This window comes from Thamnophis elegans, chromosome 9, assembly GCF_009769535.1.
Source record: "Thamnophis elegans isolate rThaEle1 chromosome 9, rThaEle1.pri, whole genome shotgun sequence".
NCBI classification, from domain to species: Eukaryota; Metazoa; Chordata; class Lepidosauria; order Squamata; family Colubridae; genus Thamnophis; species Thamnophis elegans.
This window is the reverse complement of record NC_045549.1, coordinates 66,522,664-66,547,884: the sequence shown is the minus strand read 5'-3', so window position 1 is coordinate 66,547,884 and position 25,221 is coordinate 66,522,664. Positions and strand designations below refer to the sequence as shown.

The following is a 25,221-nucleotide window of genomic DNA, read 5'->3' as shown; positions in this document are numbered from 1 at the left end:
GAAGTCACTTCCGGTTTGGCCTTAGTGCCTTTTTTTCCCTTTGGGAGGCTTCAGGAAGCTTCAAGAGGCTTCCCGGAAGGCTCCGGAAGGCGAAAAAACGGAAGTCACTTCCAGTTTGCTCATAGGGCCGTTTTTCACCCTACGAAAACAGGAAGTCCATTCCCGAACTTCCAGTTTGCCCATAGGGCCGGTTTTTTGCGCTCCGGAGGCTTCAGGGAAGTTCCTGAAGCCTCCGATGGCCCCAGGTGAGGGGCTGTTTTCACCCTCCCCAGGCTCCTAGAAAGCCTCTGGAGCCTGGGGAGGATGAAACAAGAGGGCCAAAAGCAGGGGTTTACTTAATTTTTATTGACCATCTGTTTGAAGGAAGCTTTGTGCTTACTTTTCACGTGTTTTGGTACACTTTTAGGCAAGATTCTAGGAGCCGGAGCTTTTGGGAAAGTCGTTGAAGCTACTGCCTATGGTCTCTTCAAACCTGACGGGGCAACGAGAGTGGCGGTGAAAATGCTCAAGCGTAAGTTCCTTGGAATTCCTTTGGTTTCATTTTTAAAATCTCTTCCTTTGGAGCTTCCAGAGCTTCCTATAACCCAGCAGTTCGCAAACATTTTCAGTCCACCGCCCCCTTGGTGCTACAAACTGATCCTCTATCCAGTGGTGGAATTCAATTTTTTTTTACAACCGGTTCTGTGGGCGTGGCTTGGTGGGCGTGACTGGGGGAGGGGTCATGTGACTAGGTGGTTTGCACGACGGAAGGAAGATAGTAACAGTAAAATTCAAAACTCTCACAATTAGTTGCACGTTTATTCAAAATCCAATTTAAAAACCTTTTTAGTTAACGTTACTTCAACAACATTGTTGAACATGATCCATTGATACCAGGTTTTCAAAGTCTGATAGTCATTTATCAAGAACCTTAGTAACTAGTAACTTAGTATACTCAGTTAAATTTAATAACTACTTCACTGTATATATTATTATATTATAACCCTTTATTCTTAGAGGGTTTTGCCATCTGAACCAAAGCAGAAGTATTATCAGAAACGGAGTCAGATATCAACATCAGAGATTTGTCTATGGAGATTCTCAATCATCCAGGTCATGATTGTCCCAAAAGTGTTTTTTCAAGGGGCAACTGGACTTTTTTTTTTTTTTTTTGCTTTCCCTTGAAAACCTTTCGCTTCTTATCCAAGAAGCTTCTTGGATAAGAAGTTGACCCCGCTTTCTTAGTTGTGCTTGTCTTATGGCAGCTCTGTGCATGCGCACACTGGGAACAGGCTCCAGCTGTTCTTCTGCCTCACTGCTGACTGGCTGACGAACTCCCTCTCTGCCTCAAATGCAGAGCCCTCGTCTGAGCTTTCCTCAGCCCCAGGATTGGCCTATGTTCCTCCCCAACTTCCTCACTGTCCGACTCTGCTGCCAGCTCTGCTGGCCACTGGCGGGCCACAACAATGCCCATCCAGTCTGCCCATGAGGGCCAGGCCACAGCTATGCCAGCCCCCCTATGCAGCCCACGACAGGATCGAGTTTGACACCCCTGATCTAGAACCTTCATTTTAGAGGTTGAAGATGAACTTGGTAACTGTTTGAAGAGAGAGATCTGGCTCTAGCTTGACTGGCAAAGAGAAGAATAGAGAAAAATAGGAAATCAGGAGAGCAGACTGAAAGTAGGCCAGAGATTGGCCCTACTGGAAGAAGGTTGCTTCTCTAAACTTTCTCATCCTAGTCAGGAAGAGTTCAGAAATAAAATTCCCTGGGGAACTAGCCAGCCTGTTCTTGAACAGAGAATTCCTTTCTTGCCAGGTGAAGCTCGGACAGTTCCCAATTAATAGAAGAAGTCTGGAAACAAACATGAAACCTATTACATTCCCTAAATTGTGGAGTAGCTAAGAAGCTGAGCTTGTTGATCAGAAAGGTCGGCAGTTCGGCGGTTTGAATCCCTAGCGCCACATAACGGAGTGAGCTCCTGTTTACTTGTCCCAGCTTCTGCCAACCTAGCAGTTCGAAAGCATGTAAAAATGCAAGTAGAAAAATAGGAACCACCTTTGGTGGGAAGGTAACAGCGTTCCGTGCCCCTTCGGCGTTGATTCATGCTGGTCACATGACCACGAAGACGTCTTCGGACAGTTCTGGCTCTTCGGCTTTGAAACAGAGATGAGCACCGCCCCCTAGAGTCGGGAACGACTAGCACATATGTGCGAGGGGAACCTTTGGTTATGAAATGTAGCCATGTCTGGACACAGGTAACCAAACTGAAAGCATGAATGAGCCAGAACTGAGGTGGTTTGAATGTAGAGTCTTTAAGAAACCTGTGAAGAAACCAAGAAAATAAAGAAATTTAATTAAAAACTCCTATCGTTCTTTTTATTTTTACGAGGAGGAAAGAGATAAGCAGAAATTGTTTCATATTCCATTGCCTGCGAAAGGGAAAACAGTAAAAGCTGCCACCATTCCTCAGCATTTACTGTAAAATATCAACTGTTCTTGAAATCATTTGAAACTCAGATTCCTCAGCCCTCTGAAGCTTACCTTGAGTATCACGATGGTCTTGATTAATATTCTGTAAAATTACAAAGTAGAGCAGGAGACCTAACTGATTAGGTGGCTCAGTGGCTAAGACACTGAGCTTGTTGATCAGAAAGGTTGGCAGTTCGGCAGTTCGAATCCCAAGTATAGGTTTCCTGCGTGATCAGGGGGTTGGACTAGATCAGTGTTTTTCAACCTTTTTGTGCAAAGGCACACTTTTTTCATGAAAAAAATCACGAGGCACACCACCATTAGAAAATGTTAAAAAAATTTAACTCTGTGCCTATATTGACTATATATAAAGTAATTTTCCCACGGCACACCTTACACTATGTCATGGCACACTAGTGTGCCGTGGCACAGTGGTTGAAAAACACTGGACTAGATGACTCCACGGTCCCTTCCAACTCTGTTACTGTTAAACCTTCTTTGGAGAAGAATTTGCACAACTATGTTGTCTCCTCAGTGAGGTCAACACCTTAGTAAAGTTGCCTTATTTTGGAGGACAATTGAATTGGGTTTTTCGACCCTTAAAAGTTTCAAAACCAAAATACATGGTGAGACGTTTTCAAAACCAGTAAATAACACTTGTCAACATATCAAAGCGAGGTGGCTTTTTGAAGTTGTGATGCCTCTCCAGGCACATAAATCAAGGTCAAGTCAGCGGTGTTTTCGAGCCTCTACAAAAGGAGGCGGCAAGATTGCGTTACTGTAATTTTACAATAAAGTTAGTGTTAGGACTCGTGACTTTGATTTCTTGTCTGGACTGACTTGAAAGCCGGACATCAATCTTGCAAGTTTCAAAGGACATCTCCCTCCAGCGGTGAGATTCAGTCGGTTTGGATCGGTTCAGGCAAACCGGTAGTTGCGACCTGCGGGTGACGGTGGGCCCGCCCGCCCATCCACCCTGGTGCAATCCCGTCCTGTATCGTTGTGCTTTTTGATGCCGCACACATGCACGGATGGGGCGTGTGAGCAAATTGCCGTGTTTTGGATGCAGCACGCATGTGCTCAAGGCGCATGTGCACATTTTCAAACCAGTTGTTAAATTATGTGAAGCCCACCTCCGTCTCCCTCCCCCTTGCCTTTACTTTCCAGAGAAGTAGGGAGGTTTCCCCTTGAGATGTTTACATGTCCCTATTCTCTTTGCGGGTTGAGATGCCTCTTACCTAACTATCGCCCTTGGCTACAAATCTTCCTCTTCCTCTCTCTCTCTCTCTCTCGCTCAAGGATATTCCCACATACCGTTGTGTCATGGAAGGAACGGATCTGATACAATGCACCAGGTGTTTCTACTGGAACCTACGGCTCTTTAAGAACTTGGCATATGTATTTATTATATTACATAGCCCCCCCAACATGCAATTGCAACTCTGGACAGAGAAATAAGATTCAAATCAACAGGACGAAAAGAATAACTTTGAGGCATTAATAATGCATAATGGCACATAATGGCACTTAAGTGTAATAAAAACCTGAACCCATCACCATCATGTCAGTAAAGATCACAGTGATAGGCTCGTCCAGCCTACAGGTTCCATGTCCTTTGAAGACATAGGAAACAGCTGCAGGGCCAGGGCCAAACAAATCTGCAGGGGTTTTTTGTTCCAAAGGGCAGGCATAACAGTGACCTTAGAGCCGGTCACAAAACACTCAAGTGTGGTGGCTGTAGTTGGTTGCTTTCCCTCCCCCCCCCCCTCCTACAAGAAGATACAAGAAATACCGCTAGACCAGGGGTGAAATCCAGCAGGTTCTGGAGAACCGGTAGCGGAATTTTTGAGTAGTTCAGAGAACTGGCAAATGCCACCTCTGGCCTGCCCCAGAGTGGGGTGGGAATGGAGATTTTGCAGTATCCTTCCCCTGCCACACCCACCAAGCCACACCATGCCCACCAAGCCATGCCCACAGAACCGGTAGTAAATACATTTGAATTTCACCACTGCGCTAGACGCTCCATTTTATTTCCTAAGAATGTTCCTGGCCTCTATTTGCCAAGATGAACTCGTCAAATCTGCAGATGACACCAAGCTGGCAGGAATAGCCAACACTCCAGAAGGCAGGCTTAAGAAACAGAAGGATCTTGACAAACTTGTACATTGGGCACTATCTAATAAAATGAAATTCAATGGTGAAAAAAGTAAGGTTCTATATTTAGGCAAGAAAAAAGAAAATGCATAGGTTACAGTATAGGTGGTACCTTGCTCAATAGTAGTAACTGTGAGAGGGATCTTGGAGTCCTAGTGGACAACCATTTAAATAAGAGCCAGCCGCGTACAGTAGCTGCCAAAAAAGCCAACACAGTTCTAGGCTACATAAACAGAGGGATAGAATCAACATCCCGTGAAGTGTTAATAACACTTTATAATGCCTTGGTAAGGCCACACTGGGAATACTACATTAGGTTTTGGTTGCCACGATGTAGAAAAGATGTGGAGACTAGAAAGAATGCAGAGAAGAGCAACAAAGATGATTAGAGGACCGGAGGATAAAACATATGAAGAACGGTTGCAGGAACTGGATATGTCAGTTCTAGGCTGCATCAACAGAGGGATAGAATCAAGATCACGTGAAGTGTTAATACCACTTTATAAGGCCTTGGTAAGGCCACACTTGGAATGCTGCATCCAATTTTGGTTGTCATGATGTAAAGAAGATATGGAGACTCTAGAAAGAGTGCAGAGAAGAGCACCAAAGATGATTAGGGGACTGGTGGCTAAAACATATGAAGAACGGTTGCAGGAACTGGGTATGTCTAGTTTAATGAATAGAAGGACTAAAGGAGACATGATAGTAGTGTTCCAATATCTCAGGGGTTGTCACAAAGAAAAGGGAGTCAAACTATTCTCCAAGGCACCTGAGGGCAGAACAAGAAGCAATGGGTGGAAACTAATCAAGGAGAGAAGCAACTTAGAACTGAGGAGAAATTTCCTGACAGTTAAAACAATTAATCAGTAGAACAGCTTGCCTTCAAGAAGTTGTGAATTGCCCCAACACTGGAAGTCTTTAAGAAGATGTTGGTTAGCCATTTGTCTGGAACGGTATAGGGTTTCCTGCCTAGGCAGGGGTTTGGACTAGAAGACCTCCAAGGTCCCTTCCAACTCTGCTATTGTATTATTGTATGTATATTATATTAACGATGATTCATTTAATTTTTTAAAAACAAGCTAATGTTATATAGGTAGGACTGTTAGCAGCTAACAGGCAATATGGGGCCAGAACAGCAAAGGACCGATCCACAGTGCCTCTGCCAGCAAAAATAGAGTCCCTCCCCTCCATTTTCATTGGCAGAGTGTTGCAGGAGGCCATCAAAGCCGAAAATGGAGCTCGGGAACCTGTTTTCGCTTTCAGTGCGCTCAGGCCACCACCGGCGCCCCTAACATGAGTGACGTCAAGTTGGTCACACCCCTGGCCACGCCCCCCAGAGATCAAACACAACCCTGATGTGGCCCTCAATGAAATCGAGTTTGACCCGCCCCGGTCTTGAGTGTCATTGGATATTGGAATACTACATAATAAGGTTGTTGGGTTTTATCCCACCTTCACTGTTTTTTATTCTGTAAAGGGAAACATATCTAGTATTCCTCCTCCTTCCTTTTTTTTATTCCCTTCCATTTTTCTGAGTTCCATCTTCTTTCTTTTTCTAGCCAGTGCTCATTTCACCGAAAAGGAAGCCTTGATGTCAGAACTGAAGGTCCTGAGTTACCTTGGCAATCACATCAATATTGTGAACCTGCTCGGAGCCTGTACTATTGGAGGTAGGATTCTGACGGTGTTTGTTGAGTGCGTTCAGAAGAGAAGGAAGGATAAAGCCATTCACACTTCAGAGTTTCTAAAAATAAGGGCCTGGCTGTGTATTTGAGGCCAAGCATTGACAGAAAGCTGCTTTCATTTCTTCTGGGCACCCTGAGGAATTCATAATGTCTGTGTATCTCATCATAAATAAGTAATCTTTTCGTTTTGAACCCAGTCGACACACTGTACTGATGGTCATCTTAGTCCAAGACTGGGAAGTATCATAAAGACAGAATAGGCATAATCTAAATATAAAAGAAGCCATCAGCGGTTTCAGGTAACAAAATTTTGCAAAGCTTCAAATGCTAATTAGAGCAAACTCTTGCTGGAGAACGATCTACAAGCTCTCAGTAGACACACAATGCAGTCTTATCTTTTGTGGGTAGAGGGGAAAAAAAGGAGTATTCTCAGAGTGAATCCATTTGACTTACAAGAATACCAATCAGGAGCCTTCCAACTGCGTGTTTTGTTGATTATCTTCTGTATTATATAATAAATAAGGCTTTATCTGTGATTCTATTTGTCTTTCTGCCCCAACCAGTGGTGGTTAAAGTTCGTTTTATGATATCCACCGCAGCATAAACAAGTAGTAATTTTACTTTGACAAACCGTCTAGAAGGCTAGTTAGCAAAATATGCTTTAGGATAATTAAGAGAATTATTATGATCTACTCGCACCAGCCCAGCATTCAATAATTGAAATTCCAGATAATGTTACATATTCCAATTTTTTAAATTAGCTGGCAAGCATCTTTGATATAAAAATATTTTGTACTATAGACAAGCTGATTCTGCCATTTTTTTAATATGTTTTATAAAAGTCATAAGCATCTGGGCTTTCAGTCTTAATTGGCTGTTCTGTCCAAATGTGTGTGTTTTTTCCCTCCTATTACACCAAGAACTATAATATTTAATGTTGTTTCTAACATTACTATATGAATAATAAATGGGGTAAATCAAAAGAATAAACGTTAAAAGCTCGTATTTGGAACGGAGGTGTCCCTTCAGGAAGTTCTTTAAAATGAAGCGGATGTATCTGGTTTGCGCCATTAACAACAGGATTAGTGTGTACGTGTGTATGTGTCTTTCTGCACTGCAGTCCTATTGATGTGCGGGAATAATTAATTGGAAATGACAGCATTTTAATCGGGATGAAAACCCAGCTTCTGAAAGAAGATGTTGCTGATGTCATTTTGCTTTGACTAATCTAAAGCACGGCTTGAAAAGGCTCATTTTTATACGCCTAGACAAATAATCTTGTTTAAAAAAAATTTTTTTTTTAAAAAAAGGTCTCAGACAGAACGCAGAATTCACCCACTCTTCACACACTTCCTTTACATCTGCAGGTCCTACCCTGGTCATCACTGAGTATTGCTGTTATGGCGACCTTTTGAATTTCCTAAGGAGGAAACGAGACTCCTTTATTTGCCAGAGGCCTGACGAAGCAGCTGTTTACAAGAACATCCTCTATCAGAAAGAACACATGTAGTAAGGCTGTGTTGCCAGAATTGGCAGTTGTTATTCCCAGGAAACCACAGTGCATTTTTGTAGGCTTTCGGCTTTCAGAAATTGGTGCCTGTTTTACGAGAGATGTACAGGCAGGGGATGGAGAGAGGAGGGAGGTGTTGATTCTTTTCATTTATAAATTCACTATTCTTCAGAATTGGGTCCAGTACAATATATACTCTGTGTGTCTTTCATATAAGCTATTTAAATACCGCGTTTCCTCGAAAATATGACCTTACCCCGAAAGTCCTAGCTTGATTTTTACATCCATGCCCAATATAAGCCCCCCCCCAAAAATAAGACCCTGCTCACTCTTGGGTGCAGGAATGAGGCAAGCCACACAGGCAAGCTATTTAAATACTGTGCTTCCTCAAAAATATGACCTTACCCCGAAAATCCTAGCTTGATTTTTACATGCACGCCCAATATAAGCCCTCCCCCCAAAATAAGCCCTAATTAAGACCCTGCCCACTCTGCGGTGCATGAATGAGGCAAGCCATACAGGTAAAAATTGAGCTAGGGTGGGGACATCCTAGCCGTTTTTTGGGGGGGGTCAAAAGAAAATAAGACTGGGTCTTATTTTCGGGGAAACAGCAATTTGGTATCATATCAACTCAAGAAGCTGGTTATTAAAGTAGAAATTATTTCAGGAGGTTTAAATAATCAGAAAAAAAATTATCAGGTCAAGTTAAAGTATTCCTTCTGACAAGAACTTATCTGCACACAAAATGACCTCTTAACATTACAATCTGCTGCTTTCTTATGTTAATTTATGTTATTCAAACAGAATCAGTGAAAAGTCATTTCTCAGGAGGTCAGTCAATTGATAAAGGGAATTTCCTACAAGATAGCCTTTTTTGGCTCCGTAAAGAAGATTAACCTTCTTCAGCCCAAATAACTTATTATTTAAACTGTCTTTTTTCATGATTAATTCTAAGATCCTTTCTCGTAAAATGTCAGAATTCAAATATAACACTCACAGTGGTATCTTCGGTCCCATAGCTAGGTATCATCACCTTTCATCAGGTTAATAATAGATTCCCATTTCTTTTCAAGAAATGTGGTTATTTAGCAATTGAATATTTTATATACTTCTTTTGTTCTTGTAAACTCCATGTATGAATTAGTCTCATATCCCCTCTGCTTTCCACACAGTGATGCCACCAATGAGTACATGGACATGAAACCAGGAGTTTCTCAAATCGTCCACGCCAAAACCACTAAAAGACTAGGTAATTTTTTGGGTGGGGGAAGGGTGGGAACCTTTGCACTGAAATTGTTGATATTTGTTTAAACGTGGCTGTCCGACCTGGAAGCCATCTTTTACATTTGGGCCTGCCACATTTGCTACTGTGGGAAAACAGGAGTGGGGATTATATGGAGTGTGGGTGATATGTAGTCAAAATAACATTCTTTTCTCAAAGAGTCAAGGCCACCTTGCCCTGCAGCTGAGATGAGGTGACTGGGAGGCATCTCCAGTTTTGGATGGCGCTTGATTGGGCCATGTGTGATGGACATGTGGATGCCGGGCAGGGACTTGAACTTTCACTTGGGTGGGGAAAACCTGGGAACTTTCAGATTCAGGTTTTCCCAGATGTGCCGATAGGACATTTCTAATAAAATGGAACTTTGAGAAAACTCCAGCCTCGGAGTCTTCTTTTGTTGCGGGGGTGTTACTTGGAACCCTGACAGTGGCCACTTAAAATAAAATGTAGGATAAAAGAAATAAAAGCAATGTTAAAATGTTATGTTGGCTTGGGGGAATTTACATTCTTTTTTTTTCTTTTTAAACATTAAATAGCATTTATTTGAATAGCATTTCTGCAGGGCCTTGGTGCCGTGCCCTGTTGATCAAATGTCCGCTCTGTTTCCAAGTGACATTATTTCTCCATTTATTGTTCCCGCGTGTTAGGCTCCTTGGCTAATCCGGATGTCACTGTTGCCATTTTAGAAGATGATGAACTGGCTCTGGATGTTGAAGATCTGTTAAGTTTTTCTTACCAGGTAGCAAAGGGGATGAGCTTTCTTTCAGCTAAAAATGTAAGTAGAAACTCAAGGAAATTTATTTTTAAAAAAATATATTAGATTGTCATATTTTCTCCCCAGGAAGCCTTTCATATAAGAATCATGATGTTCTCTGTATTTTCAAAGTTAGTAAACCTTCTAGAGAAGGGCAATCTCTAAATTATCCTGTGGAATCATTAGGAACTCTGATCCCACTTTTTTAGTCTTTGCCTTTATATTAGACTAGCTGATAACCCGTCATTGCCCGGGTATTTATAGACGTCGAAGCGTTTGTCTGACAGGGAGCCATTGGGAGGAGCCTTTCTTCCCCCTACTCCCATGCCCATCAACCTTGCCCTCTCCCTTCCCTCTCCCATTCCTGCCCTGTGTACGATCCTGGCACTTTGCCCCAAATGCATCAGGCACTTCCCCATTGATCCAATGGAGGGCGAATGTCACAGCTGGCTTTCCAGAGGAAGCTGCAAAGGAAATGACATCACAAACAATTTCCGCTCTAGAATGCCGCAGTCGTTCTCCTTAACGGGCCAGGCATTCCAGAGTTATGCGGAACACACACACAGAGACCCCCCCACCCCCGTATTTGTTTCCAGAGGGTAAATCATCTGTGTACCAAGTTTGGTTGAAATTGCTCAAGGCGCTCCAGGGTTATGCTGGAACATATATTTTATGTACATTTTATACATAATTTTATAAATAATAATAATAAATAATAATAATACATATATACAGTGATAGGTAGGTAGGTAGGTAGGTAGGTAGGTAATCAGGCAGACGGACAGACAGACAGACAGACAGACAGAGGGTAGCACCAATTTATGGTGATTCATCTCCAATTGAGATAGGTAGGAAATCTGCAAGTTCTTCAGTGCTCTGTATTATAACTTCTAAAACAATATATTGCATGTTTGGCCTCAAGTATACAATGTTTTGCTGTGAGAAACACCATGTTACTTGAACTAAATAAGCAAAAATTGTCGATATCAATAGTCTCTTGGATTGGCACCTGGAGAAGGGCTTCTTCTATTCCTCCTCCTCCAACATCTGTGATGGTTTCTGAATTAAGAATGCCCACATCTAAACAAGATCATCAAGCCTAGTGGGTTGGTGTACAAAGAAGGGGCAATTCAGATGCAACTCCTCCAACGTCAGAATCCTCTCTCCAGACTCAGGAAGAAAGAGCCACCAATACGGTGGCCCACAGATCCTGCCCCAGAAGCAACAAGAATGTGCTTTAATTTAGAAATAGTGAACAAACGCATTGCCATTGGTTTCTACAGAATATTCTTCCGAAGCATGTTTTAACCCTATCGGAGGATTGAGAAAGGAAATAACCAATTGCAATCTTAATGATATTGCCAACTCTGAATTGAACCTGGCTGAAGCCATCTTTTGCTGCTTCATAGTTGCCACGTACTACGGGGGGAGGATGAGGGGGAAATAGCTAGACCACCTCGTAGACATAATAAAGAGCTCTCCCGTGGGAACCAAGGTCATCCCAACAGGTGGCAATTGGAGGAGGAACAGAAGTGACCAAGGAGCCCGCCAACTGTTTTGATTGGACAATGTGACCTCTGACATTTTTTGGGGGGGAGGGAAACTTTTACTCTTTTAATTATACTGTAACCACACGAACTTTTTAGAGTTAGTTTTCACTAATTGTGCCGATATGATGTATCCAATAAACACGTTGTCTGAGGAACCTTCCTGCCTCGGAGTTCTGATTTCTTCGGACATGTTGCTCAGAACACTGACAGATATGATTTGTGAATGGAAATTTGTACAAGGTTGAAACACGTATTTTTTGTGTTAATATAGGACCATCTTGTATATGTAGCGACAACATGTGGCTGCTTTGCATTTCCTTAGATTCTTATGCTCTTTATCTTCAAAAGCCTGAGTTCTGCTATGAATCGTTAAAACTCCCATCATATCCTCTATATCCCATCATATCCTCTATATAGTCATTTGCAGTGTTGATGATTACTTTGGTTTACTTGCCTTACACGTATGTTCTGCAATTGTATTCCTTCAGTGCATTCACAGAGACCTGGCAGCAAGGAATATATTACTTACTCATGGACGGATAACAAAAATCTGTGATTTCGGTCTTGCAAGAGACATCAGGAATGACTCAAATTATGTGGTCAAAGGAAATGTAAGTATGTTTGACCCAGCTTATGTCTCTCTCAGTTGGTAGCATCAAACTCAATGGACCATAAACTGTTCTGACCCCCTCCTCCATCCAGTAACGAAAGCCGAGACAAGCTTAAATGGAATGTCCTTTAATAACAAGACCAGAATCTCGGTGGCTGAAAGCTAAACAAACAAACAGATAAGGACCTTGGCAGCAAGTCCGACAAACCTTGGCAGCAACTCAGACAAACCTTGGCAGCAATCCACCCTGCCAAGTTAGTTTCTCTTTAGTCAAAGCATTGACTTCTGCAAGAAGGGTGTGGCACAAGCAGTCTCTTTTATAGTCTGGAGAGGAGCCTAATGACCACCAGCTGAGCATAATTATCTCCTGTAATTGCGTAATTGTTCCTGATGCCGAGTAGCTCTTCGATGGCGTGCATCCAGGAACAACTCACTGCTGGCTTCTGGATCACTCTCCCTTGTCTCCTCCCCACTGGTCCAAGGTTCAGGTGCCACCTGGTGGCCAACCAGTCTCTCTGTGCCCTGCTCGGAGTCAGAACCCTGTCCAGGGTCCTCCACATCCTCCAGGGCCAACTCATAGAGCTCCTCGCTGTCAGAGTCTTGTGGCAGCTCCAACGGCTCCTGCTGGGCCACAACAATAAACCATACCAATTAGCTCTGTAGTAAGTGATTCTTTCTCTAAAGTTAGAAAGGTTTTTTTTTGGGGGGGGGGGGTAAACACGCAGATTTGGCTAGTTTTCCAAACAAAGAGATATGAAGGAGATTCCTCCTACCTTGCATTAGCTTGCTGCCTATGGCTTCCTTGATAGAAACTTCTTCTCAAATGGTTTTCCCTGATATAAACTTCTTTATCTCTTCTTTGAACTTTTTAACAAACTGCATCACTGTTTGGTTTGGTGGCAGCAGTGCCTCAGATAGAAAGTCCATACAGAGAGTGGTATGGACAGCGGAGAAGATTAGAATACAATAGAATTCTTTATTGGCCAAGTGTGATTGGACACACAAGGAATTTGTCTTTGATGCATATACTCTCAGTGTACATAAAGAAAAATCAAATAGAATGCATTCATCAACAATCATAAGATACAACACTTAGTGATAGTCATAGGTTAATAATAAGCAATCTAATCATACTAGGAAACAAAACAATATAAATTTTAAAGATACAAGCAACATGGTTATAGTCACAAGTGGAAAGAGATAGGTACTAGGAGAAAGATAAGTACTAGGAAGGAAGAGAATAATAATAGTAATACAGTCTTAGTAGATAATTTGACAGTGTTGTGTGGATTAGTTGTTTAGCAGAGTGATGGCATTCAGGGAAAAACTGTCCTTGTGTTTAGTTGTTCTGGTGTGCAGTGCCCTATAGCGTCATTTTATATTATATTAAATTATATGTTTATATTTTATATTATATTTTTATTATAGCAAACTCGCTTCCCATTATTCAGGATATTGCTTATAAGCACTATGTGCTTAGAGCTCAAAGCATTGTTAGAGACCCCACACACCCACTTGAGGGTCTGTTTCTGTTACTCCCATCTGGGAGGTTTTGAAGTATTTCTAGTAGGACTACCAGATTCTGTAACAGCTTTGTTCCCTCTGCCATCTGTCTCGTAAACTCGCAAGATTCATTTTTCTCGCCATGTATATGGGGAGAACCTAAAGCACATGTTAAGGAAATACTGATCCTGCTTTAAAATGAAAGGAGTCAGCATTTCATTTGGCTTTTAGCAATAATGATTCCTAATTGAGGAATCATTGAGCGGTGGCTCAGTGGCTAAGACGCTGAGATTGTCGATCAGAAAGGTTGGCAGTTTGGCGTTTCGAATCCCTAACGCCACATAATGGAGTGAGCTCCCGTTACTTGTCTCAGCTTCTGCCAACCTAGCAGTTCAAAAGCATGTAAAAATGCAAGTAGAAAAATAGGAACCACCTTTGGTGGGAAGGTAACAGCATTCCGTGCGCCTTCAGCATTTAGTCATGCAGGCCACATGACCACAGAGACGTCTTCGGACAGTGCTGGCTCTTCGGCTTTGAAACGGAGATGAGCACCGCCCACTCGAGTCGGGAATGACTAGCATATATGTCCGAGGGGAATCTTTACCTTTAGTTTAATAATGATTCCATTCTTTCTTGATATAGAATTAGAACTCTAATTTAAAAGCTTTACTTCATAGAATTAATTGAAATAGTAATGCAGATTACTTTCCTAAACTTCAAAATAAATGTATGATTCTTGTACCATGCAGTGGTTATCATTGGATGAAATGTATAATGAGATCCATTAAAGTAGTCTGATTCAACTAAATGTTAACTTCAGTAACAAAGCCAGCAATAATCATCAATACTTTGCTATAGAAATTGTAACGAAGAACATGAATTATATAGTAGCGATTAAAAAAACATGGATCTACATTAGAAAATCCAAATTCCAGAGGGTTTTTTTTTTAAATATAATCCAAGGAATTTCTATCCAAAATCCAACTTTTGCTGGGTGACATGGTTCCTTGGGTAACAATGTAAAGCAGAGTTTACAAGATTGTGACTTGAAAAGACTTGCAAATGGACGAAGACATGAATTTTAAATTAATAAAGATACAGAATCAGTGGTTGAATTCAAATTTTTTTTACTACTGGTTCTGTCGGCATGGCTTGGTGGGTGTGGTGGGAGAAGGATACTGTAAAATCTCCATTCCCTCCCCACTCCAGAGGAAGGTTACTGCAAAATCCCCATTTCCTCCCAATCAGCTGGGACTCGGGAGGCAGAGAATAGATGGGAGCGGGGCCAGTCAGAGGTGGTATTTACTGGTTCTCTGAACTACTCAAAATTTCCGCTACCGGTTCTCCAGAACTGGTCAGAACCTGCTGAATACCACCTCTGTACAGAAATGTATGAGATTCATGAAAACAATAACCATAGGATAGAGGAAAAGTCTTTCATCAGTTTAGGTGGAGAATTGTGGCAAATTAAATCCAATGTATACATACAAAACCACACAATTGGGAATTGTAGCTCAGATACAACTGCAATTAAACTGAATCAGGGTCAAATGAGATGGTATCACCTTGTCCATCTCAAAGGAAATTATTTGCAAGAGCAGCCAGGAAAGGAATTCATTCATTCATTCATTCATTCATTCATTCATTCATTCATTCATTCATTCATGAAAATCAGATTGTTAGTCACTTCTATTAGATAGATTGAAGTTTCATGAAATCTTTGAAATAACATTAATTTCAGTATCTTCGTGGGATTATTTAGTATTGTGTGGACAATCAGTACCCGTTTCTATTGTACTTTCCTCTCTGGTAGCAATAAATTTACTGAATAATTATTAAATAACTTTTATTCATCATCAATAGAAGCTTTAGCTGACAAGCCAAGAAGCTGAATTATAATTCACTGGGCTTGAAGTTAACAGCATGTTTAAGAATGTTTATACAGTTTAGACACTATCATTAATTTACTAATTTACTGACCCTTTTGTCCAGGATCAAATGTGCTTGTTCTGAAAGGGGGAATAGAAGAGAGACATGTAATTTCCATTTCTTGTATGGCAACAGATGGTTTTAATCTATCCTACCCATTGCTGATACTCTTCCCCCCCAAAAAATGAGAATAAGTTCTCAGAGGCACTTGGTCTCTTTAATTATTGAATGGGAACCCCAAAAAAGTTTAATTTTTAGTATTTTGTATCTTTGTTATATATTTATTTATACATTTTTCTTTAGAATACATAGAAACTCAATATCTACATGAATAGTGTGTTGTCTAGCAACAATTCATTTTGAAAAGTAATAGCAATAATAACACTAATATTCATAGCATTAATGATAATCACATAATGATAATAATATTTGCTTACCCATACTAATAAACAGTTGGTCTATAGTTGGTCATTCTCTTAAACTTTTGAGTTTCTAACTTCTGTTTCTATTAGCTATCCATTCGTAAAACAAATTCCACATTAAAAAATATTCTGTTTCTTCCTTCTCCTTTATTTGAAGTGTTAATCTATCCAGTTTAATTTTTAGTATTCTGGTAGTTTTTTCTTCCGGCAACGAGGAACTGTTTTTATGATACATCTGATTACATGCAAATTTATAACAACAAGATTAATTAACAAGTAATGTACTGAAAGCTAACTGATGCATTCGATTAAATGTTTAATCCGTTGAAAGCTCTATCAAATAACTCTTGATTTTCACCTTGCGCAGGATAAGATCTTTAATCTTTGTCGATTATTATTTTTTGTAACATGTTCTTCCTTTGTCTCCCCAGGCACGGCTTCCTGTGAAGTGGATGGCCCCAGAGAGCATTTTTGAATGTGTGTACACCTTTGAGAGCGATGTTTGGTCTTACGGAATTCTGCTCTGGGAACTCTTCTCTTTAGGTAACAGGCACCTGGTGATCACATATGTCCTTTGTAGAGGTAGTATTGTGACTTGTCGGCCGCCGGCCCCTCCAGCAGCCGAATTAGATCAGGAGGAGGCGTGGGAGTCAGGGCCAGCACCAAGGCAACCTGAGAGCTCCAAGGGAGAAGAGGGAATGGAGCTGTCAGAGAGAGAGAGAGAGGGAGGGAGGGAGGGAGGGAGGGAGGGAGGGGGAGGAGGGAGGGAGAGAGAGAGAGAGAGGGAGGGAGGGGGGGGAGAGAGAGAGGCGGAGCCTGGGCCGTCTGTCAGCCCTCAGATGGAGAGTCAACAGCCCTCATTTCTGGAGGTGATTGATGAGGAAGAGGAGGAACAGCTGGGCCCAGTGCTTGTTGTGCAGAAGGCAGAGGAGAGGAGAGCAGTGGAAATCTATGGGCCGGTCCTTGGGACGGAAGAGCCACTGCTGCTAGCAAAGCGAGCCACCCGAGCTCTGGGGATCAAAGGCAGGGAGCAGAGGTGTGGCAGACAACTATTCATCTCCCTGCCAGACAGACTTGTTAGCTTGCGTTGAGAGAGAAGCTTTTTGCAAGGGCTGCTGGCGTTCCTAATAAAAGAAACATTTATTTAATATTTACAAAGGGTTTGTTGTGTTTGGGAGCTGGGTTGGGACAGCTAGTCCTCAATTTACGACAGTTAAGACCATTCATAGTTACAACTATGAAAAAAGTGATGGGACTGTTTTTCACACTTACAACTCTTCCTAATGGGTTGCAGTGTCCCAGGGTCATATGGTGAAGCAAGGTCAATGGGAAAGCGAGATTCCATCGACAAGCAGGTTACTTAACCTATCAACTGCATTGATTCACTTAACAACTGAGGCCTGTTCTGACCTAGGCTTCCCCAAAAAGCACCAAGCAGAACATAAACCCATTTAAAATAGAGTCCACTGGAGCGAGTGGTTAATAAATGCAAAAAAACCCCCATGTAATTAAAATTATATACTAATAAATAGCATCTTGTTTAACAGGAAGCAGTCCCTATCCTGGAATGCCTGTGGATTCCAAATTCTATAAAAACATTAAGGAAGGATACAGAATGTTTAGTCCAGAATATGCACCTCCAGAAATGTGAGTCTGAATTTATTTAAACTTTAAAAACTCCGATTATCCACTTTTGATGGAAATACTTATTTTATGCTGTTTTTTCTAAAAGTTTCAGTAGTAGATAAAAGCAATTTTGTTGTCTTTATTTTGTACAATGACAATAAAGACTATACTATACTAAAAGCGTAGGTCCCCTCTCGCATTTTCATATATTTACAAATTTTGTAGAATTCTGTTTGAATTGATCCTGGGGAAAAGAAATGGTGTTACAATTAGCCATGGCACTATTTTTTTTTTTTGTTCCATTGTGACCACAGGTCTTCCTCGGTCAATATCCCACATTTATCTACCCTTGCATGCATTGCCCAATATTTACAAATCTTTTGAAATTAAGGTGCTCATTAAATTAACCCATTGTGGTGTGTGACCTCATATGCATAGAAGATTGTTGTTGCTAGTTGCGAAGTCGTGTCCGATCCATTGCAACTGCATGGACAACATTTCTCCAGGCCTTCCTGTCCTCTACCATCCTCTGGAGTCCATTACTGCTTCGGTGACTCCATCCAGCCATCACATTCTCTGTCGTCCCCTTCTTCTTTTGTCCTCAATCTTTCCCAGCATTAAGCTCTTCTCCAATGAGTCCTTCCTTCTCATTAGGTGGCCAAAGTATTTGAGTTTTGTCTTCAGGATCTGGCCTTCTAAAGAGCAGTCAGGGTTGATCTCCTCTAGGACTGACTGGTTTGATTGCCTTGCAATCAAGGGACTCGCAGGAGTCTTCATCTCCAGCACCATAGTTCAAAGGCCTCCATTCTTTGGCGCTCAGCCTTTCTTATGGTCTAATTTTCACAGCCAAACATTGCAACTGGGAATACCATAGCCTTGACTATACACACTTCTGTTGGCAGGGTGATGTCTCTGTTTTTTAGTATGCTGTCTAGATTTGCCATAGCTTTCCTCCCCAGGAGGAAGCGTCTTTTAATTTCTTGGCTGCAGTCCCCATCTGCGGTGATCTTGGAGCCCAGGAAAATAAAATTTGTCATTTCTTCCCCAACTATTTGCCAGGAATTGAGAGGGCCGGATGCATAGGTACATGATGGTTATTTGATTCCTTATGCAACTAGTTATCTGGATAACAATAACCATCATCATCATCATCACCACAGTTAAATCAAATTTGACATCCTAAAGTTAAATCTCTTCACTATGGTCTGATGCGACTGGCTTTCAATTGTGTATAGCCAATTCATCAATTTAATAATTGATCTTGATCATTGGTTTTCCAATTATAAGACGTTGTCTTCTTAGAAAATAGAGACAAAATGCTTTTTTTTTTTTGTATTGAATAGAACTGGGTTCTTTGCCCTGTGTCAATATCTACTCTCCTAAAAATCAACAGAAATTAATTTTCTTGCCTGAGCAAGGGTTGGACTAGAAGATCTCCAAGGTCCCTTCCAACTCTGGTTTTCTGTTAATTAAAGAGTAAATAAAACATCATTGTTGGATCTATTTCCAGTAGAGTATGTGTGTATATGTACATATGTGTATTTTAGCATGTGGATAAAATTAATAAGCTTGACAATTGGTTTAATTTTTCCTCTCCTTTGGCAGCACATTCTGGAATGCCCATGTGACTGTAACATTGGATGTTCATGTCAGCATTCCAGGAAAAATAGAATGCCTGTCTCAGTACTTAATAAAATAAGCCGAACTCTTCCAGAGTTCCTCACAGCTTACTTCAAGGAGATATGAATGTGAAGGATGTGTGTTAGTGTTTTTATTTTTATAGTTATAATGTATATTGAAGATGGCATTTAATTTTGTTGTACAATGTGCAGTGACAATAAAGTAAAGTAAACAAAACTAAATATGAACCCTTGCAGTCTGTGATACTAGCATTCATTCGCACTGAGAATTTAAAAACAAATACATATATAATTGCAGCAAGCTCCATAGCAGAATTCTTTCAGTTTCCAAGAAGTATAATATAAAAGCACAACAATTATCCTTTATCTAGTGTTGTGTCAAGGGGCCACCGTGGCTCCATGGCTAAGACACTGAGCTTGTCGATCAGAAAGATCAACAGTTCGGCGGTTTGAATCCCTAGCGCCACGTAATGGTGTGAGTCCCCGTTACTTGTCCCAGCTTTTGCCAACCTAGCAGTTCGAAAGCATGCAAAAATGCAAGGAAAAATATAGGGACCACCTTTGGTGGGAAGGTAACAGCGCTCCAAGCGCCTTTGGCGTTTAGTCAAGCCAGTCACATGACCATGGTGATGTCTTCGGACAGAGCTGGCTCTTTGGCTTTGAAACGGAGATCAACACCGCCCCCTAGAGTCGGGAACAACTAACACATATGTGCGAGGGGAACCTTTACCTTTACCCCTTTATGACAAATGGGCGGCTGGGACTTTAGACACACATTGTATTTTTCAGAGTTCCTTTGAGAAGGCACTCTGATGCTTTCGGCGATTAAATGAATGGTTTGTTTTGGGAAAAATGAACCCAACTGCATGCCTGTGAGTTTTCTAAAAGTTTCCCAAAACCTTCTCAAAATTACGATGGATGTTTTTCATTTGGTTCATTCTGTCTCTGCAGCTTTAACATCATGAAGAGCTGCTGGGATTCTGATCCTGTGAAGAGGCCAACTTTTAAGCAAATTGTACAACTGATTGAACAGCAGATCTCCGACGCCACAAGTCACGTAAGTACTGAGTATTTCGGCACTACAGGTGTCAACATCAGGTGTTAGTTGTTCACAGGTCTTGTTTTATGTGGCTTTCCATTCATCTCGTCGAAAAGATGATCAGATAAATGTCAGGTAAAGCGAGGACCAGACTTTTGAGAAGGTTGGATTTTGAAAGAGGGGCTCATCTCAATTTTATCCAGTATCCCATTGCCCGCTGAATTTTTTTCAGGGGGAGAGGCTAGATTTGAAGCATGGCTTTAGCAAAGCTTTAAAACAGCGCTAAATGGTGAGTTTGGAGAATTGGAAAATGGACCTTCTCTCTTCCTCTCCCCCTCTCCCTCCCTCCCACCCTGGCGCGCCGAGAAGCTGAGCTTCCGGTTTCTGGCATGTGCATGCCCGCTGGCCACCTGGTCTTCGCTCGTGCATGTGTGCCAGGGGTGGGTTTCTCACCCCGTTCCAACCGGTTCGGTTGGAACGGGGCCGGCGGCGTCCTCGTGCACGCGCGCGGCGCACGCATGCGTACTAGTGTCTGTGCGATGCTCCAGCTGCTCCTGGAGGATCGCGCAGGCGCTGTATGCGTCCTGCGCATGCACATGCGTGGAAGCGCAGAATTTGTCAAAACCGGGTAAGGAGGGCGGGCGGATGGGCCCTTCGCCGTTCCCGGAAGTTACTTACTTCCGGGTTTGCTGAACAACCGGTTCGCAGGGACCGCCGCGAACCGGTTGAAACCCACCCCTGATGTGTGCACCAGAAATCAGAAGGCCAGGTGACCGGCATGCATGCACGTGCCAGAAACCAGAAGCTCAGCGCATTATTTTCGCTTGTCTTTTTGGGGGATTTAGTTTCCTGCCACTTGTGACCTTCAGAAGGGATGAAGTGTGTTCTCACTGTCCTGGTCATAACAGCTTCGTTTCCAATATGTGCTTCGATTCCATTTGATTGCATTCCATTTGATTCCATTCCATTCGACTCCACTCCATCCACCAATATCTATCCATGTCTGTCTGTCTGTCTGTCTGTATCTATCCATCCATCCATCCATCCATCCATCCATCCATCCATCCATCCATCCATCCATCCATCTATCTATCGCCGAGGTGGCGCAGTGGTTAGAGTGCAGTACTGCAGGCCACTTCAGCTGACTGCTAGTTCAGCAGTTCAGGGGTTCAAATCTCACCGGCTCAGGGTTGACTCAGCCTTCCATCCTTCCGAGGTGGGTAAAATGAGGACCCGGATTGTTGTTGGGGGCGATATGCTGACTCTGTAAACCACTTAGAGAGGGCTGAAAGCCCTATGAAGCGGTATATAAGTCTAACTGCTATTGCTATTGCTATTGCTATCTATCTCTCTATTGCTATCATATATACATATACATACACATACACATACACACATACATACATACATACATACATACATACATACATACATACATACGATTTATAGGCCGCCCAATCCCGGAGGACTCTGGGCGGCTTACAACGAGGAAAAAAAGAAATGGTAAAAACTGAAATGAAACAGGTTAAAATCAACACACATCCATTCGTTTTGATCGGAGCTGGACCTCAACAATGAGGTCAACAGCCCCAGGCCTGACGGAATAGCCAGGTTTTAACAGCTTTTCTGAAGACATATATATATGTCTATCACCTCTGTCATCTATCCATCCACCCACCCACCCATCCTTATCCATCCATCCATCCATCCATCCATCCATCCATCTATCTATCTATCTATCTATCTATCTATCTATCTATCTATCTTTCTTTCTTTCTTTCTTTCTTCTATTTATGCATCAGTCAATGAAATTTGTACACTGCTCCATCTCAGCTAAGTTGTTTACAAACAAGATAATATACAGAACATAAAATCACAACTAAAAGTGTGGTTAAAAACAAAATTAAAATTTACAAGGGAAAAATAAAAATGAAACAAGTGCTTAACTGTGTTCCCCCCACCTTTCTTAATCAGTTTCGATGCCTACATTGTCTTCATTATTTGGGATTTTTCTTTTTCTCTAAACAACTTTTAGCTGCAGGTGGTCATTACTTAACCACTTCTTTAGTAACCTTTTAAGCTTAAAACAGTGCTGAGGATGTGGTACTTAATGAGCCATCTTCAAAGTTCCGCCCATCGTACCATTTCTCTGGTCACATGATCCCAGTCCAGACATTGAAATCTAAACAGGTGTATTTAAAGATGAATACAAAACCGTTCCTTTAATATTGCAGTGCTGAGCATCTTCCCCCTCTCCACTCTATATCTCTTGTTTAATTGATGCTTGAATTAAACACTATTAATTTTATAGATGGAAACTGTCCTTCTCTCAAAACTAAGAGGACACATCCTTAGTTAAAATCATCATCTGTTAAAAAAAAAAACAGCCACGTTGAGTTTATCACAGTCAGAATGAATCAACATCAATTATTGATTATATACATACATCCCTCGAATGTGAAAATATGTCTGTTGATTGCCTCTCGCGATATGGTAATTGAAATCTCCATAAAATGTAGATAGGAAGCAAAAAAAAAAAAATCATAAACAGAATCAATATTCCGAGCAAGCAAAAAAGCAATCACTAAAATTACGGTGGCTTGAGCTTTTATAATACGCTTTTATCAGATTGAGGAAAGCTAGACGGCATTTGCGGATGAGATGCAAAAAGCAAATTGTATAGCTTGTTTGGTGTTGTGTCCGAGAGACTGATTCTAATTTCTTATCTTTTCCAGATTTACTCAAACGTTTCAAACGGCATTTGTGGTCAAGGAAATGCCACAGATCACTCCGTAAGAATTAACTCGGTGGGTAGCAGTGCTTCGTCTACTCAGCCTTTACTCACACACGAGGACGTTTGAAAATAGACTTCAACCCAACTTGCTGGAGATTGTACCGTTTCAAAATGACAGTCTGTTGCTCTAGTAGAAGTACTTCAGGAGTTGCTCTGCTTTCTTTTTAATCACATACAAAATTAGACTGCCCGTGACAGCCACACCATTGTTAACACTGCTTGCTAGGATTTGTATAATTGCTATGTTATAGGCAATGGGTAATGTAGAATCAGATTTGGGAGTGGGAAATAGCAGTTTCAAAAATAAGTATGGGTTGTTGTTGTTGTTTTTTTAAAAAAGAGCATCATACAAAAGGCATCAAAACACCTGAGTCCAAAATGTTGTTGTGTTGAGCGTGGAAGAGGAAATATTTGAGCAATTTCCATTATTTCCCAAATCTTAAAAGGGTTAGAAGCGAAAGCAAAACAAAGAAAAACTGACATTCCAAGAACAAAGAGGCAACACTTGGTTGAGAAATAGATCTCGAATGAGCCTCAAACAGAACTTATTCCTAGTAGAGAGAGTTGAGGAACTTATGGCTGTGAAGCAAGCTCGTAGTCATGGATGTTAAAAATTATAACTTTTTGGAGAACCACAGATTCCCTAGGTTTGAGTTACTGCCAGTCCCATCTTGCTTAAGCCTTAGTTCAGTGTTCCCAAATGTTTCACTCTAGGCCAGTTTCTCAACCTTGGCAATTTTAAGAGGTTGTGGACCAGGCATGAAATGCTCTAATCATCACTACTGGTTTGGAAACGGAAGCTCACGCGCGGCGCTTCTGCACATGCGCAGGGCGTCTGGATGGGTGGGCGGACCCCCCTACCACCGCCACTACCAATTCGCTTGAACCAGGGCGAACTGGCAGAATACCATCTCTGGTGTAGATTCAGCCCTCAGAATTCTCCAGCCAGCTTGCTGTCTGTTTCAGGAATTCTGGGAGTTGAAATCCATACCTCTCAAAGTTGCCCAAGGTTGAAGAAAAACCGTTTGAGCAGAAAATATATAACATGAGAGGGACACAAAAGAATCTTCCTGCCTCATTTCTTCTACAGGGTTGATATTAACAGACATATTTTCTGTACAGTTTCCTAGTTGCTTTTTTTGCTTATGTTCAGGGCTGCTCTATCTGGCCTGCAACTATCAGATGAACCACTAGGTGGCAGCAGAGAGTTTTAAGAGTTTTCCATGTCTCTCTGCTGCCCTTTAGTGGTTTGTTCAGAATTTGTAGCTCGGATACGGTAGTCCTGATGGTTTCCGGCAGCATATATTGGGAGGGGAAAAAAAACAGGCTGTCATATGGTGGTTTCCATATTAACAACGTATCTTCATTTGTAAGAGAGTGTAAAAAAATGTAACATCTGATATGGTGGATTTCCCAGTCTGGTGGAGACATACTTGTGTTTCAAAACAGTCATATATTCTTTGTGTAGCTCCTGTAGATTGAGTGAAAAGATGGCTCACTTGTTCAATTTATGTATATGTGTGACAGGGTGTATTTAAATCAGTCGAGTACATTTGATAAACTCCAAATTTTTTATCAGGAGTGCATTTTCCTTTGAAAAATTATTAGAGGTAAACCATTTCTTAGTTACATCTGGAAACATCTTACTTACCTGTGTTACTGGGTATTTGGGTATGTCAGCATTTAGAAAAATAACTAATAACATGTTTTAAATCAGAGTATTGGCAGGTAAATATCAGTTACGTGTATCCATTGGTATTTTTTTTCTGAAAGTGCATCTTTCTCTTAAAGGCAAAACAGGGAAGACTCGAGAATAAATCTCCTAACAAATTCTAAAGTATTGATTTATTTAGAATGCACTGGGGCTTTCACATCCTGTTATTTACATTTACTGCATTGTTACGTTTACATACATTTCTGATAAAAGCAGTTATTTGACCTCCTGAAATGTTATTAAACACTTCTCCAGCTGCAAGATAATTAAAATACACCCCTAATGTCCTCCCCGGGTTAAACGCCATTAGCCTTTGTAATCTGATCTATAATTTAATATTATTCTATGTTGTTTAGCTACCAAAGTGGGCCAGCCAGTTTTGTAGACCCTTTCACTGGAGATGTTACACTGTTGCACCTTTCCAAATTTTGCCAGAGTTTTTTTTTTGGGGGGGGGGGGGGGATGGCGTAGTCCAAGCTCCCTAATTGCAGAAGGTTCCCATTCCCTTCTGTGAAGGGAATGGACTTCAACCAAATACTAGATTCTCCTTGCAAAATG

The 25,221-nt window shown here is 41.5% G+C and overlaps 1 protein-coding gene across 1 annotated transcript in view; it reads left to right on the top strand.

Annotated features, from left to right (window-relative positions):
- KIT (KIT proto-oncogene, receptor tyrosine kinase) overlaps positions 1-23,713 on the top strand; it is a 109,734-nt gene extending 86,021 nt beyond the window's left edge. Inside the window, exons 12-21 of the mRNA XM_032224279.1 lie at positions 407-511; positions 6,165-6,275; positions 7,658-7,799; positions 8,973-9,049; positions 9,730-9,857; positions 11,875-11,997; positions 16,282-16,393; positions 17,398-17,497; positions 20,068-20,173; positions 22,891-23,713. Of these exons, the coding sequence (XP_032080170.1) occupies positions 407-511; positions 6,165-6,275; positions 7,658-7,799; positions 8,973-9,049; positions 9,730-9,857; positions 11,875-11,997; positions 16,282-16,393; positions 17,398-17,497; positions 20,068-20,173; positions 22,891-23,016 (1,130 nt within the window). The 3' untranslated portion in view covers positions 23,017-23,713. The remainder of the gene's footprint in view (positions 1-406; positions 512-6,164; positions 6,276-7,657; positions 7,800-8,972; positions 9,050-9,729; positions 9,858-11,874; positions 11,998-16,281; positions 16,394-17,397; positions 17,498-20,067; positions 20,174-22,890) is intronic.
- Positions 23,714-25,221: the final 1,508 nt, after the last annotated feature.